This window comes from Cottoperca gobio, chromosome 9 (assembly GCF_900634415.1).
Source record: "Cottoperca gobio chromosome 9, fCotGob3.1, whole genome shotgun sequence".
In the NCBI taxonomy this organism is placed as follows: Eukaryota; Metazoa; Chordata; class Actinopteri; order Perciformes; family Bovichtidae; genus Cottoperca; species Cottoperca gobio.
The window spans coordinates 16,444,814-16,459,671 of NC_041363.1; the positions used below are offsets into that span (position 1 = coordinate 16,444,814).

Consider the following 14,858-nt stretch of genomic DNA (forward strand, 5'->3'; position numbering starts at 1 on the left):
CTTGTTTTTCTGAACTTAAAAATCTGTTAGTACCTGTTAGTGTGTCACAGTTTTTATTTTGACGATAAGCGTGAAATAACCCGACCACTCAGTAGACTAGGAGAGAGCCAATGGGGTAGATCTGCATGAGTGAACAACACCTGGGGGCCTGGGAACGTCTCAAGTCTGGATTCAAAGAGCGGAGGAACTATACACACACACGCAAGGACAGATGCATGAACAAGGACACAAATCTCACAAATCTCACACACACACACACACACACACACACACACACACACACACACACACACACACACACACACACACACACACACACACACACACACACACACACACACACACACACACACACACACACACACACACACACAGGAGGTCCGCTGTGCCTCCCAGAACTCCCATCTGTTGAACCAGCAGTCCAGGTTGGTCTTAATGAGAAATAATGAGCCTTCACTAAATAACAACAGCTTGGAAGCGTTTCACCTCCACTTCAGATTTTATTAGAATAGCGTGGACACAAGTTCCTTTTCCTAGTTACAAAATAACTTCCTTTTTCAAGGGTAAGATCAATGACTATTGGCACATAATTAACATTGTCATTACAGTGTGTGTGTGTGTGCGTGTGTGTGTGTGTGTGTACAAAGAGCATCAGGCATTAAGTCAGGGTATCCAACTGGCCTTGCACGATTTCAAGCTGGAAAAAAGAGGAGAAAAGGTTGAGTGTTTGCAAAAAAGTACACAAAAGAAACACCCAATTAAACACACACAAGTCATAAAATGTATCAAAGTATGAGGAAGACGGTCAGGCAGTTTCTGTCAGGCAATGTCTGTCAATCAAGATGAAATGCAACATGGAAGATAGGCGCTGACACAGAACACATTCTTTCACACACATGATCACACACACAAATAACAGACCTTGTTGTAGAAGTCAAGCAGCTCCTGGTGGTTAAAGTCAACAAAGACATTTTCCTGAACCTGGGGAGAGGGAGGGAGGGAGGGAGAGAGAGAGAGGGGGGGGGGAGAGAGAGGGGGAGAGAGAGAGAGAGAGAGAGAGAGAGAGAGAGAGAGAGAGAGAGTGAGAGAGAGTAAGTACAAGGAAAACAGAGCAGAGGATAACAAGCAGCAATAAGAGCACATGCATCAGAGTAATGTCCAAGACTTCTTCAGTCGGCTTTCTTGTGCTTTCTATAAAAACCTTCATTAATTATTACTGCCCTCTGGCCGGTACGTACTATCCTCTAAGTCTTATCCATCAGAGTGTTTTAAAATACACTGAAGGCAAAGTCACTGTCCACAAACTCATGGTGGGAAAACCCATCACTCTTTCTCCATTCTGGCTTTATTTTTAAAAAGTACATCATACAGTATGTAGCATGATGGAAAACGTTACGCTGGTTATTTGTAAGTATTTCCGATTTTTAAAAAATGTGGTGAGCTCAAAAAGAGCTTCTCTTTCATTCTGTATTTCCTTATTGTTTCCTCTTCCTTTAAATTGACTTGTGTCTTGAGTATTATTCATTTTCTAAAAAAGAGAGAAAAAGACACAATAAAGAAAGTTTAAGATGAATTTGACTGACAGCATTATTTAAAACATTTTCAAATGTTCTATTTATATCTTGATAAAATCTGTCCACAATAATTGCGTGGTGAAAATGTGCTATTGTGACAGCCCTAGTGCACACTATGAGGTCAGGTATTACATCAACATGAGTACAATTACAGTGCAAATGTAAGATAAGCAACTTCTTAGCAATATAATAGATAAAGATAAAGAAGCTTGTGTCTTGTGAAGCTGGAATCTGTAATTAGGATTTGTGAACACGGCTTCAATATGTCTAAGTCTTTTATATTCCTTACATCTGTTTTTATGCCGTGTCACTTCCTGAATAGCAATGTCTCATTATGAGCTTACTCTTATGTCACCTGGCAGCCTTTTGAGGTGTCTCTGTCCTTTCTGAAAAGACCGCAGGCTTGAATAAATATCAAGCGAAGCGAGGTTCTACAGAAAAATGGTAAGAAATCAAGGGCGACGATCAGTGGACTTCATGCTATCATCATTATCATCACCCCATCACAAATGAAGGCTGAACAATAATCCACCCCCATGAGTGGGAGTAATGGCGAGATCACCCATCATTGAGAAAATAGCTATAATATGTGTAATGTTTTCTGGGTAACACAGAATGATAAGGGCAGTCTTGTAGCCAAACTAAAGTGCACTTAGTGCCGTCACGCTGAATGTTGATAATAGCACCGAACTCCTGGCACCAACTAGGAGGGCAGGAGGAAAGAAAGATAGAATGACCGACACAAAGAAACAAAACTCAAAGTAAATAAATCTGTGCTGAAAGATACTAAAGCCACATGTGAGTACACTCACGTTTACAGCTCTCCTTCCTGCTTTTTGGTGCTTAGAGACTAAATCAGGCTTTGGGGCTTGAATCTAACTGGCTTGCTGGTTGAGAGGGTGGAGGAAGGCCATGTGTCACTACAAATTAATGACAGAGATATTAATTAGAAGCAACGTTAAAAGTCATAAAGGAGAGCGCAGAGGGTGAATGTTATCTCTCGTCAACTCCACCACACAGCAGCAGCGCCACTGCACGAAGTAGGACAGTCTTGAATTTAGCTACGGCAGAGGGAGAGCTGCAAGGACAGCCTCTGCACGTCAGGTAATACAACAAATTATCAAAGTGTTGTTAACGAGTGCGATGCAATGTAAAGAAGATGCACATCAAAGAAGTTCTACAAGGTGACAAATCTTTTCTCAGACAGAGTAAACAAGGATGATGTTAGGAAATTATTTGAAATACAAATTGGGCATACATTTAAATGAGTTGAATGATAAACACACCCTGTGCTTCAGCACAGCGCTGATCTGAGTGACTCCATTGATCTCCACTGTGGCAAACACTATTATAATGAGGAGAAACCAGCGCTGCATAATCAGTCTTTTTGGGTTGATGGTCTTTGGTGTGCATGGGTCACAGAAACAACACCAGCCCGAGTTGGAAAAATAAAAAAGCACTTGTCAGCTAACTGAGCTGTTGAGACAGGGGGCAACCGAGAACGCAGTTTCAGTGAGTGAAATATCATGTCGATCAAAACTAAGCTACAATAAAGACAACAAACCAAACTGTTACACTTCCTGTCTGATACACAGGGGTTGAGGATGAAAGTGTGTTTGTGCTCATGTGCATGTGAGATTGACAGTATCTTTCTAGGTACTGTTGGTGTGTGTGTGTGTGTGTGTGTGTGTGTGTGTGTGTGTGTGTGTGTGTGTGTTAAACAGGGAAATAGTGTTTTGTCGTGAGAATATATGCACAAGGACATGCGTGTGTGTGTGTGTGTGTGTGTGTTTGGCCCATCCCATTGTTCCTCAGGGTTGAGATTTTGCCAGGCAGTAACCCAACAAGGCGCTGACAGATCTAGGCTAACACTAATGGGGATAGGGTGCATCATCCTCATCATCACAGCCCTATACTACCAGTACACGCACGCACACGCACACGCACACGCACACGCACACACACACACACACACACACACACACACACACACACACACACACCACATCTTATCTGTCTCAGTGCCAAACTCCTGTGTGTCAGGATACAGAAAACAGGATTAACTCATGAAGATAATCATGAATTCACTTGCATCTGGTGTTCCATATGCCTTACATGTTATAAAGTATGAGTTTATAATATAGGCTACACACTAAGGGAGATCGAACACATGAGAGAGAATACAAACACACACAAAGTATCCTTCAATAACTGCTGAAATGTGGGACTACAAATTCAGCTGCAGCTCTCAGTACAGGCCTAATAGCCTTCGACATGGTGACTTGTACAATTTCCTAGATGAGCCACCAAAGTCAGGGAGGGATAATTGTGAAAGAAGCTCTATGGATTACAGCGTAAGCCCTCAGACTCAAACGGGGATACCACAATGTTAAGGAAATTCTGATTTACTGCAACCTGGGTATTATTTTCAAAGCTTTGGCCATTATTCTTATCAATAATATTAACATTGTACTTATCAAGTGACATTCACCACAGTTTAAAGACTGACTTCCTGTTTCAAATGTGACCAACTACTCCCTGTAGTTGTAGTAAAGGATTATGGCCGACATCTCAGGTGTGCTCACTGAGTTTTATGTCAAATAAAAAAAACTGTGGCCAGTCGCTCAACAATTGTTTATATAATGTTTTACAGACATTCATGTTCCCCAGAGGATAAAGCCTTCTGTCTTTAATGATTCCCTAAATATTCCTCAAGCCCCACTTGTTGACAATTTAGTTTTTTAGTTTCCAGATCTCAGTTACCGCAAATAACACATTCATACTAGAAATAGAAATGAATGCTACAAAAAGAAAATCCAAGTTGCAGTAAAATAAACCAGAATTTCCCTTTAAATAAATGGGTGCGGAGCATGAAAAAAGTCTTCTCTGTCTAAAGCTGAGAGAGCAACTCGTCTGGTGTCATCTAGGTGAATAACCTGAATCCGCTGCATTGATAATAAGAGGAGACCCATCTTTATCATTTTAAGCTTTAAGCTTTCAGAGGTTTCCAATCAATTGATTAAAAACAAAACTTGTTCAACAAGCAATGCTTTTATCCCTTCAGGTGGTTACTGGTGTCAGTAATGTCAGTTTATGTAAGACCCCATGTGTACGCCACTGAGCAGTGGTATTTTCATACCTAAAGGAGTTTGTGTAAATCGGCCTGGGTGGATGCAAAAAGCCACTCTTCATCAATTATTTGCTTCAGTGCAATAAAGGATAGCTTGGATTTGAAACACTTGTCAAAGCAGTGAATATTTTGCTGAGTGCTTCTCAGAAACTGCTTTTATCGAGTATGAAATTCAAAGAAAGGCAGGGAGGGAATAAGGAAAGGGAGAGGGAGTAAAGGATGACAAGGAAGGGAGATTGACGAAAACATAGAGGGGAGGGGAGAAATAGGTATGAGAGAAATGAGCGGCAAAGTGAAAGACAGAGATGAGTAGAAAGTGAAGAGACACAATGACAGAGAATGAGCGCTTAAGCAAAAGAATGAAAAGTTGTGAGAACCCAAGGGAGCTTTCATTGTAACAAACAACCAAAAGCATCTCAAACATCAAACTATAAAGAATTCTCTGACAGAAATAATTTGTATTGTATCCAGAAATTTAACTTCAAAACCTAATACAACAACAAAGCTGTCTATAAATTCACAGAGAGTGAAAAAGAAAAATGGGACGACACTTTATGTCTGTGTGAAACTGTCGGGTGAAGCAATCTTAAAATATGCATTGCAAAGTCCAGACGCGACAACAAGTGTCAATCAATCTTCTGCAGTCTAGTCAAATGTCAAGTGTACTTGTGTGTGTGTGTGTGTGTGTGTGTGTGTGTGTGTGTGTGTGTGTGTGTGTGTGTGTGTGTCTTGCAGAAAGGTAACGAAGTATCTGAGTTGCAGTTGAAGTCTTATGTCTCATTACATCTGAAGACTTTGCTCCACAAAACCTTTTTCATTATTAAAGAACATCATTATTGTCTTTTTAGCTTTCTCTTGATTCTACACCTTTTATTTTATACTTAATTCTGCTTGTTTGTATATATAATATACATTTTCAACTCACTTTTCACATTGACACGCACGCAAGATGAAAATGCATCGTTGTGTCCAGGCGCTCTCTCTGTGTAAGGACCCCTGCTTGTTAACAGCTGACTGGTGCATCAACTACAACATGATTCCTCTCATCAACTCCTTCCCCTGCAGATACTGTCAACTGTGTTTGTTGGAGCGCCCAATCTCACAGGTGGGAAATAAAAGCAGGTCCCTTCAGTGGTGGACAAGTGTTTTTACTCTGCGCTACCTAGATGCCTCTGTGGACAAGCTCGAGCATGTCATCTTTTCAGAAATGATGTCACATTCAAACCATCTCAACTGGCAGAAAAAAAACAAAACATGATTGCTGTGGGGGAAAAAAACAACCCAGAACAGCTTCATGTCCCATTGCTAATAACACAAAGTGTAAAGCTTTTCATTTGTATGGTCTTGATATTATCCCACTTTGCACCACAAATAGCCCAAATGTTTCAAAGCATGAATCGAATCCACAGATTTTGGCAGCAATTTAAAATGAAGATTTAATTGAAGCTAATGTACTTGCACGATTCTTGCTGTTCGGAGTTGTTTCCTCAAGATTGTTGCACTTATTGTCCCTTTGTCCCTATTGTCCCTTTGGACAAAAGTGTCAGTGAAATTAACTGTAATAAAAAATTCAATTTAAGCTACCACAATTAGCACTTCTTTCAAAAATGCATGAAATGCACTGTACTTAATACCCGCTCAACTAAAAGGAATACATGCGAACAAGTTTGAGTGTGAAAGAATATCCTGCTTATATTAATATAACACTAGCGCAGCATTAAATCTGCATCAAGAGAAAGGGTTACTGTAATTGTGCCAGCTCATGTACTCTGCAGAAGGAGGATGTTTTACACTATAAGTCCTCTGTGACTTTGCTACATTGTGTTCCTTCTGTGACTACGAGCTCTTTGACAGTTTGTCCGATTGGAGCTCTCTGCTGCTGCCTGGTCGTTGACTTTTGCCTGACAGAGAGAAATCTTGACAGTGAAAGACAAAGAGGCAGAAAGAGAAGCAGCATGCACAGGAGGCCGAGCTGTCGGATTTTGAAAACCCTTTATCCATCAACACGATCAAAACAAACACACTCTTCCCTTTCCTGGTTGCTTTACTGTAATTTACACACACCTGCGCACACCCTTTTTTTTTTTTTTTTTGGTTTCACCAGACATCCTGGTTTAAAACAAAAGAGAAGAAAATCCACAATCCTAGCTATTACACTGTTATGTTGCTATGGGTACAAACATCTTTATAAAAACCTGATGACAGAGTGACTGCTGGTCTGTCTTTCTATCTGGTCTATCAACTTTTCTGCACGCTCGACTGTCTCTCTGTCTGTCGGTCAGTTTACAGCAACCATTATATGCGTGTCATTACTGTTTTTTCCGTTAGCTTACAATACACGCATGTCTGCCAACCTGTCTGCCTGTCCTCCTCTCTGTCTTTGTGCCAGCCTACATTCACAAGCTTCCCTGGCTGTCTAAGCTGTATTCTGCCATGTTGCTGAAGAATGAACAGCGGGGGTTGTTTTATGAAGAAAAGACACGAGGAGGGTTGTCTGTCACTGGGCGTGCACGCAGGTGACAGCACGAATAACACTGTGGCATGAAGACACCTCGTAATAAATTCTACAAACAGGTAATTATGTGCAATAAATGGGCATTTCATTATCACTAACATTATCTTTATTTTTTTTCGAAATGAAGTGATTTGTTTTTTATATGCAAGTTAAGCCAAAGACAATGGAAACCACATATCTTAGCTTTGATTTAAAATAACTACTTAAATACCATTGAGACATTAAGCAAACTTGGGCACACTTTAGAGCCCAAGGATGCATGCATGCGTGTGTGTGTGTGTGTGTGTGTGTGTGTGTGTGTGTGTGTGTGTGTGTGTGTTTGTTCTGTTGCATAGCTGTCCGTCGCTAAAATCAGTTACTCTGACTAATGCAGCTGTGCTGTCAAAACATGTCTTTTAATGTCGCAATAAAGATTTGTGTTGATTGCGTCAGTGCTACAGGTGTGCTGCCTCCTCTTATGTCGAAAATGTTTCTGTCCATCTGTCTGTACCTCATCAACACTGTTGACGTTTGTCTAGTTTATGGCCTCCTCATTCACTGAGGAGGAGGAGGAGGAGGAGGAGGAGGAGGAGGAGGAACGCAGATGGAGAATTGGAGACAGTTCAAAGGTTTGTCTATGCCAGACTAACGGATACCAAATTGGATTATGCTGAGTTTAATTATTATCTTTCTACTCATTATGGCACACTAATCAAACCAAATGTAACATATAAAAACATCTAATATGTTTTCCAACTACGTCAAGCGAACAAGAAGAGGATGGCATAACAAGGCAATTACAGTACAGTGACTATTGACCTCCGAGACGTTCAAAATGACATGATCTATTAGAACCAGCATTTCACAAACCCAGGCATGCAGCTGCCTTAGCCAGTTAGCTGACAGGCTAGTGTGTGTGTGTGTGTGTGTGTGTGTGTGTGTGTGTGTGTGTGTGTGTGTGTGTGTGTGTGTGTGTGTGTGGAGATTTGTGTCCTTGAGTGTGTCCTTGTATTTCTTTACAAAACTTCAACTGCGCACTCACATGTTTCTCAGGTGACGATTTACTGAAGAGGTTTATCTAACAAAACATTGCTTACTTTTAATTACTGTAGCAACATCCCTAAATATTGTCATAGTAGACGGCTAATTATAACTGATCAATAGAAACACCTTTACTTTGTGTTCCCCCACTCTTACTTAACCTTTCTTGATTGCATCTATTGTGCTTGTACTTTGCTACATTTTCATACAACTGTAAATAAATCTCACGAAAGGTCCAATCAACTCAAGTATACCATAAAACAAATGAAATGGAAATCTAGAAAACTTCACCTGACAAACGAGATACAGTATCCACAGCAGGGATGGGCAACTGGGCAACTGGCAGGCCGCGAAGGGGGGCGGAGGATGGGGGGGGGTGCAAAGTGGCCCTCTGCCAGTGAGGACACACTTTTTGTGGCCCTCCCTATCCTCAAAGTTGCCCATCCCTGATTTACAGTATACGATCGAAAGCCTTAGAAGAGCTAAATGGAGCTTGAGGTGACATTATTTTGTTAATTCTCAGAATGTAACTCCCCAAAAAACAGGAATCAACTTTGTTTTCCAATCAAGAGAAAGTGACTCTTACTCCAAAAAGTGACCCTTAGTTGTCAGTGGAGGCTCCAGGCAGTAAAGAAACTGTATTTTCCTGGCTACTTCCATTGTGGTTTTACCACATATGATTAGCATTATGGAGAGTCTGAAACTATTGATTTTGAGCTCATTTGTACAATAGCTGATGAACTTGTTATATCACCTACAGTATGTTTGTTCGGGCATCTATGTGGAAGATAAAATGTACCACGAAACAATATCATTGGCTCTGAAGCTCAATGAACAAAAGCTTTGGGGACATATGATGCTCATTATCAGGTTCTCAGGCCGTGGGTGGAGATACTCAGATGGGCGGCAGTATATTCTAATGAGCCTGCATGTGACATAAGAAGGGGAGCCAAATCTGAATGGCTTGTTGAATCCCATGTTTTCTGACGTAGGCAACCAATAAAAAGCTGACTGAGTTTGTGTTATTTCACAGTGTGTGGGTTGGTAGGCACTCCAGACACCCGAATGTATGTGCACAAGCACTGAAAAAGTGACTGTTTCATAATATTTCTCCTTAAATCAACTAAACCACATTTTCCAGTTTCTTAGACGTATTCAGCAGCCAGTAGCCACACAAAACTGTAATGTGTCAGTCAACAACAGCAAAAATAAATCAATAGTTCAGAAAACAACCATGTTTAATCTTCCCATGACCCTTTGAGCCCGGAGCCATTCAGAAGAAAAACGGCCTGTAGGAGCTACATAAGCATTGTGTATCGGTGCTGAAAGGGGGGCACCATTAACTGGTATCCACATCCACAGCGGTGCCCTGTAGCCATCGCACAGTGACAGACATGGAACCTCAAACCTTCAGCCATTCACTAAAAAGCCTGTCGACTACAACAAATAAGAGCTGCCAAACGTAAACACTGGGAACTGTCAGTCATTTTCTGGTATTTATAACAGAAATGAGCACAAGCAGATATGTGCACACACATGCAGGCCCACACAAACAGACACATGAACACAGTCCTATTCTCCCAAATAAATTACTAGAAGAGAAGTTATTTTCCAAATGTCTTTCAGACTCATAAAATACAAGAGATGACATGATGGAAAACCCTTTCTGTACAGCAAGGGGCCTCCCAAATATATGTTAAGAGGCCAGCATGTCACCCAGTCTTTTTCATTTCTATGATGTGGCGAAAACACTTGGAAACGAACAAGCCTAATACATTACATCAGTCTGAATATTTTACCCCTTTTAACTTTGTTTTCTTTTTCAACGGGCCTTTTGAGAACGCTCTAAATCTATCCAAACTCTGAAAACCACAGGGAGTAAATAATAGCATAGAGGAGTGGAGTGTATGCTGCTACCCAAGAGGAGAGAGAGTGGGAACTTTGACAACAATCAAAAGAAAAACAAGGCAGGCAAAACAATAAACAAACCGGGCTTTTGCTTTGTGTGGAGACGGGCTGAGAGGAGGCAGCAGGTTCCAGGCCTGACAGGATGAATTCCCGAAAACACCGGCACACCCACACACACACACACACACACACCCACACACACACACACACACACGAGGGTGCACATATAAAAGCTCCCTAATCTGTTGTATGTGGATTATTAATAGGAGGTTTTATAGCACTATAAATTAAGTAAAAGAGGTTGTTACAATTATTTAGCATTTAAAGTACGAGATTTGAGTCGAGTTTATCTATTACTGTATTACTTTTATCTGTTTCTGTGGTATATTTCAAGTGTATATCTATTACTTTCAAATAATAATTGTAATTTGGGCAGCCTAGTGGCTATTGTACATTTACACACAGACACACATGCACACACACACTTCAATCAGTGATCTCTCTCCTGTCACACACACCATGCCGTGTCACAATCACTGCGTCTTTGTCTCTTCCTGTTGATGTGATTCTGCCTCCCTGTCCCTCTCTCATCTTGTCTCCATCTCTCGTTGGCAAGATGCATCACCCGCTCTTGATTTATTCCTTTTCTTTATCTCTGTAACTTCGCCTCAGCTCCTGTCTCCCCTTGCATTAAGTGACGCCTTGTTATAAACAGCCCATCAGTGAGCTGTCCATCCGTAGCCCTGCTGTGGACTGACATTTATTAACAGTCAGCTTTGCCTGCAGTCTCCCTTCCTCTCTCAGCATCCCCACATGAATACAGAGAACCAATTAGAGGAGGAACAGGGCATATGTCTACATGCTCGGAGAGGATAGGCCACAAACAAACACCTAAACAGATACAGCAGACAGATGGACGGATGGATGGAGGAAGAGAGGGAAAGGAGAAGAGAGGGTTTGAATATATCTCCCTAATAGTTGAGCTACTGAAAAGAATTTCCTTTGATGAAGACTTTTAAATGAACAGTAAACTTTTATTGAACGAGGAACACTACTGTGCTAAATGGGTGCTGTAACAAAAGGCAGAAGACAATACGTGCAAAAAATTGTGCAGAAAACTGTCATTCAACAATGATGAGGCTCGACATTTATGAGCAGCAGGAGGTAGCCACCGCGGCTAAACAAATAACATCTTTGGTGGTGGGTTAAAAAGGACAACGGCTATTTTGCCTATTGGTTTAGTCTGACATGGACGAAGTCACCTGTGTCCTGTCTGTGCAGTTTGAGTGTGTTTGCTTGTTCATTATTTGTTTGTGTGTGTATTGTCCGTCGCTCTCCGCAATTAGAATCCACCACATCCTGTGTTGTGGTTTGGGACAATGGGAACCTAACTAGGCTTCCACCGGAGCGTACTGCTCCCACATCCGTCTCCTGAATCTTAACATGCTATGCAGCAAGACGCAGTACAACGAGAATATGAGTGACACGTATTAATGATGCTGATCTACATGTGAGGGATACATTCATTTATTAATCACTGGCAGGAGACAGGAAGACAGGGAGAATTCATTTTTACCTTTCATACATAAGCCTCCATCCTGGAGAAGTTCCATGTTGACTTTGACAGAACTGTTATTAATAGAGCTACAATGTTTGCACGCTATGTGGTATATGGCACGCAGCACTACAGTAGGCAACATAGGAAGTTTACAGCATGTACAAGGTAAGAGACTGTTTACCAAAACATGCCACTCAGCTGTCATGTTATCTTGCCCTCAACGAAGAAGAAACTCTCTATTATCGGCACCCAAGAGATTTCCAGTCATTTTTACATACATAACTTGGTTCATGTATCTTGCAAAAGTCTCCCTTTAGAGTCGTATCTTATGCTTTGAAAATGTTTCCATGATCAATACACGGCACTTACTTCCTAGTCTGGCTTGCATGCTATGTAATATATACAAATATTGTGATCTTGTGCTCGTCTTCACTGGCAGTTTGACTGCTTTTTATTCACACTTGAGATAAATAAATGTTATCAAATCCTAAGTTGTTACAGAAGCGATGGATCCTCTATCATATATATGTAGTACCTGTGTAGGTGTTCTCACTTCTGTTGCCTGATTTCACCTCTTGTCAAAACTGTATGTGGACAACTGCTTTATTGACAGCCTCCTCATGCTGCCTGTTAGTTTTGTTGCAACTGCGGAGTGACAATTTACACAGTTATCATTGGTATTGGTTTATAGACTTTAGTGACACAGCTCCACACAACTTCAACCTGACGAGGTCCGATCAACAAGAGTAAATGAAAAGACCTGTGAGGGTGTGCAGGGCCTTTAACCCTGGAAAGAGTAACACTTTTCATTCAGCAGCCCTTTATCAGAAACAGGAGCAGTTCATGTACTAAATAGTGATGGCAGGCACCACTGGTGTAAAACAAATGATCAATAGTAATCAATACAAATGTCACAGATCACAATAAACAAAATACCCTGAACCAACATGCACACAAGAGAAAAGGAAGAAGTAGAAGACATTTTAAAGAAGTAAATAATATTAAAATAAATGTATTATTAATATAAATAAATGTAATGAATAGAAAATAATAAATAATAGAATAAATAAAATTATAAAATATTATTACTAATAATAAATAAAAAGCATGAAGGTTGATATCAATATTTTAAACAAAGAATGTTAAGTACAATATATAAACATCTTTCACAGCTGATATTTTGACTTGTCATGGCAGGAAAAGCACAGGTGTAACTAATGACATTAGTAATGGCTCCGCTGCAGCACAACATAGAGGCCCTGAATGTGAGAAAACTAAATTTAATGCAGCGATGATTAATGTTATTAGTTACACCTGATCCTTTAAGGCTGTGCCATTTCAAATAGTCTGCTGTGAAAAAGGTCTAAAAGCATCTACAGATTATAAAGCATGATGAAAGGAGAAAGAGGAGGACACACAGACAAAGAGGAAGAGAAAGACAGGCAGACAGACAGGCAGACAGACAGTGCTGCTGAGACTGAGAGAACACAGTGGCCTCTGCTGGGGGTCATTTGTCAGGTCATTAGGTTCCCTAGTTAATGAAATACTAGAATAAAAAAAGAATCTCTCTGTACCGTCCAACACAGTGAGTAGTTGTTTCCATGTAGAGTGTCCTCTTTCACCCGCTACATGCAAGCACTCTTTTTCTCTCCATTTCTATCATTCTCTTGTGTACACACACACACACACACACACAGCTGACAGACTCTAGGTGGGCAAGGGTGGGATTTTCACACGACTCGCTCCCCAGAGTCCATTCAGTACAGTATGCAGCATAGCAGCAGGACATACACACAAAGCCTGCGATTGTCTGCACCCAGTGGGCCAGGCACTCACTGAATGACAGAAACACACTGAAGCAAGGATGCAGATACAAACACAGACTCACTACAGACCTGCGTACACACACACACACACACACACACACACACACACACACACACACACACACACACACACACACACACACCACACACACACACACACACACACACAGACACTATCTGATTAAGTAACTTCTTAACTACACACAAACCTCACTCTTCATTAGGCTGACGCACATAGGAGTGCTCTGGGTTGGACTCAGTTAACTCAATGCATTGGATTCTGACCTGAACAAACTTGGTTGCAATCAGAAGCATTACTGTATAAATATTACTTTTAGCAACACTCCACCAACGCTCCGCTGAGTTAAAGGCTCTTTCATTCAAGTTCAGCTGTCCCACTTTGATGGCCCTCCTGCAGTGTCATAAAGGAATTTTCTAGCCATTTTTTTAGCAGTTAATTCATAAATAATAGCCAGTGCCACCACTCAGGGACTTTACAAAAATAAACATTTGAATGCCACTTACTGTTCACCTCATAAACTATTCTGCTTAATTTATCTAGCACGGCAGTGATACAAAGTATCTTTCTCGCATCGCACTCTGTCTTAAACATGCATTGATACAGTATCTGAGAGGAATAGAGACAATGCATAAAAGTCCAGAGAGGCATCTACGAGTTACATTTAGTCATTATTAGTTATTCTATTTTAGTTTTCAAGAGCATTATGTGCTATATTTCTGCCCTTTTAAGTGTTTGATTTGTGTAGCGTGTTATGAGTAAAGGCTTCTTCTTTTTTCAAGCTATGTATATCCAAGGTCTCTCTCTTTCTCATTCTCTCCCTGTCTTCCTCTTTTTTCTTTCAAGTGCTTTGCCTGCCAACACCAGTAGTTCAGTCTTAAAACAAATGGCCTTTGTCAAGTATGCTCTCTTCTGCCCTCACTATGTATGTAGGTGCACAGCTCTGCAGCAAACTACGCACACTTCTAATAAAGGTTGAAGACAGCAGTTGGCCTTTGAAGTTTTTACTGGAAGCAAAGTCAAACTGTGAACACAGTAATCGACAACAAATTAAATGAGAGTTTGAAAAAATAAATTGTCAAAGTCGAAAAAATAACAACCAAATTGTAATCAGAAAAATAAAGACCAGCTGTCAAATGAGTTCCATTGTCACTCACACACCAGTGAAAGATCAACGCTACGTTCCCATAGTAGGTACAACACAGTAATAATCTAATTCATTAATGAATTTACCCAAAGAGTCCACATGAGTAAGCTGCCTTGGATTCTTTACAGTAACGAGCACAACATGAACACTCATCACTCTCG

The 14,858-nt window shown here is 40.7% G+C and overlaps 1 protein-coding gene across 2 annotated transcripts in view; it reads right to left on the minus strand.

Moving 5' to 3' along the window:
* Positions 1–465: 465 nt before the first annotated feature.
* commd10 (COMM domain containing 10) overlaps positions 466–14,858 on the minus strand; it is a 50,890-nt gene continuing 36,497 nt past the window's right edge. For both annotated transcript variants that reach the window (XM_029438816.1, XM_029438817.1), the window contains exons 6-7: positions 922–981; positions 466–697 (exon numbers count right to left, since the gene is read on the minus strand). In XM_029438816.1, coding sequence (XP_029294676.1) covers positions 659–697; positions 922–981 — 99 coding nt within the window. In that variant the 3' untranslated portion in view covers positions 466–658. The remainder of the gene's footprint in view (positions 698–921; positions 982–14,858) is intronic.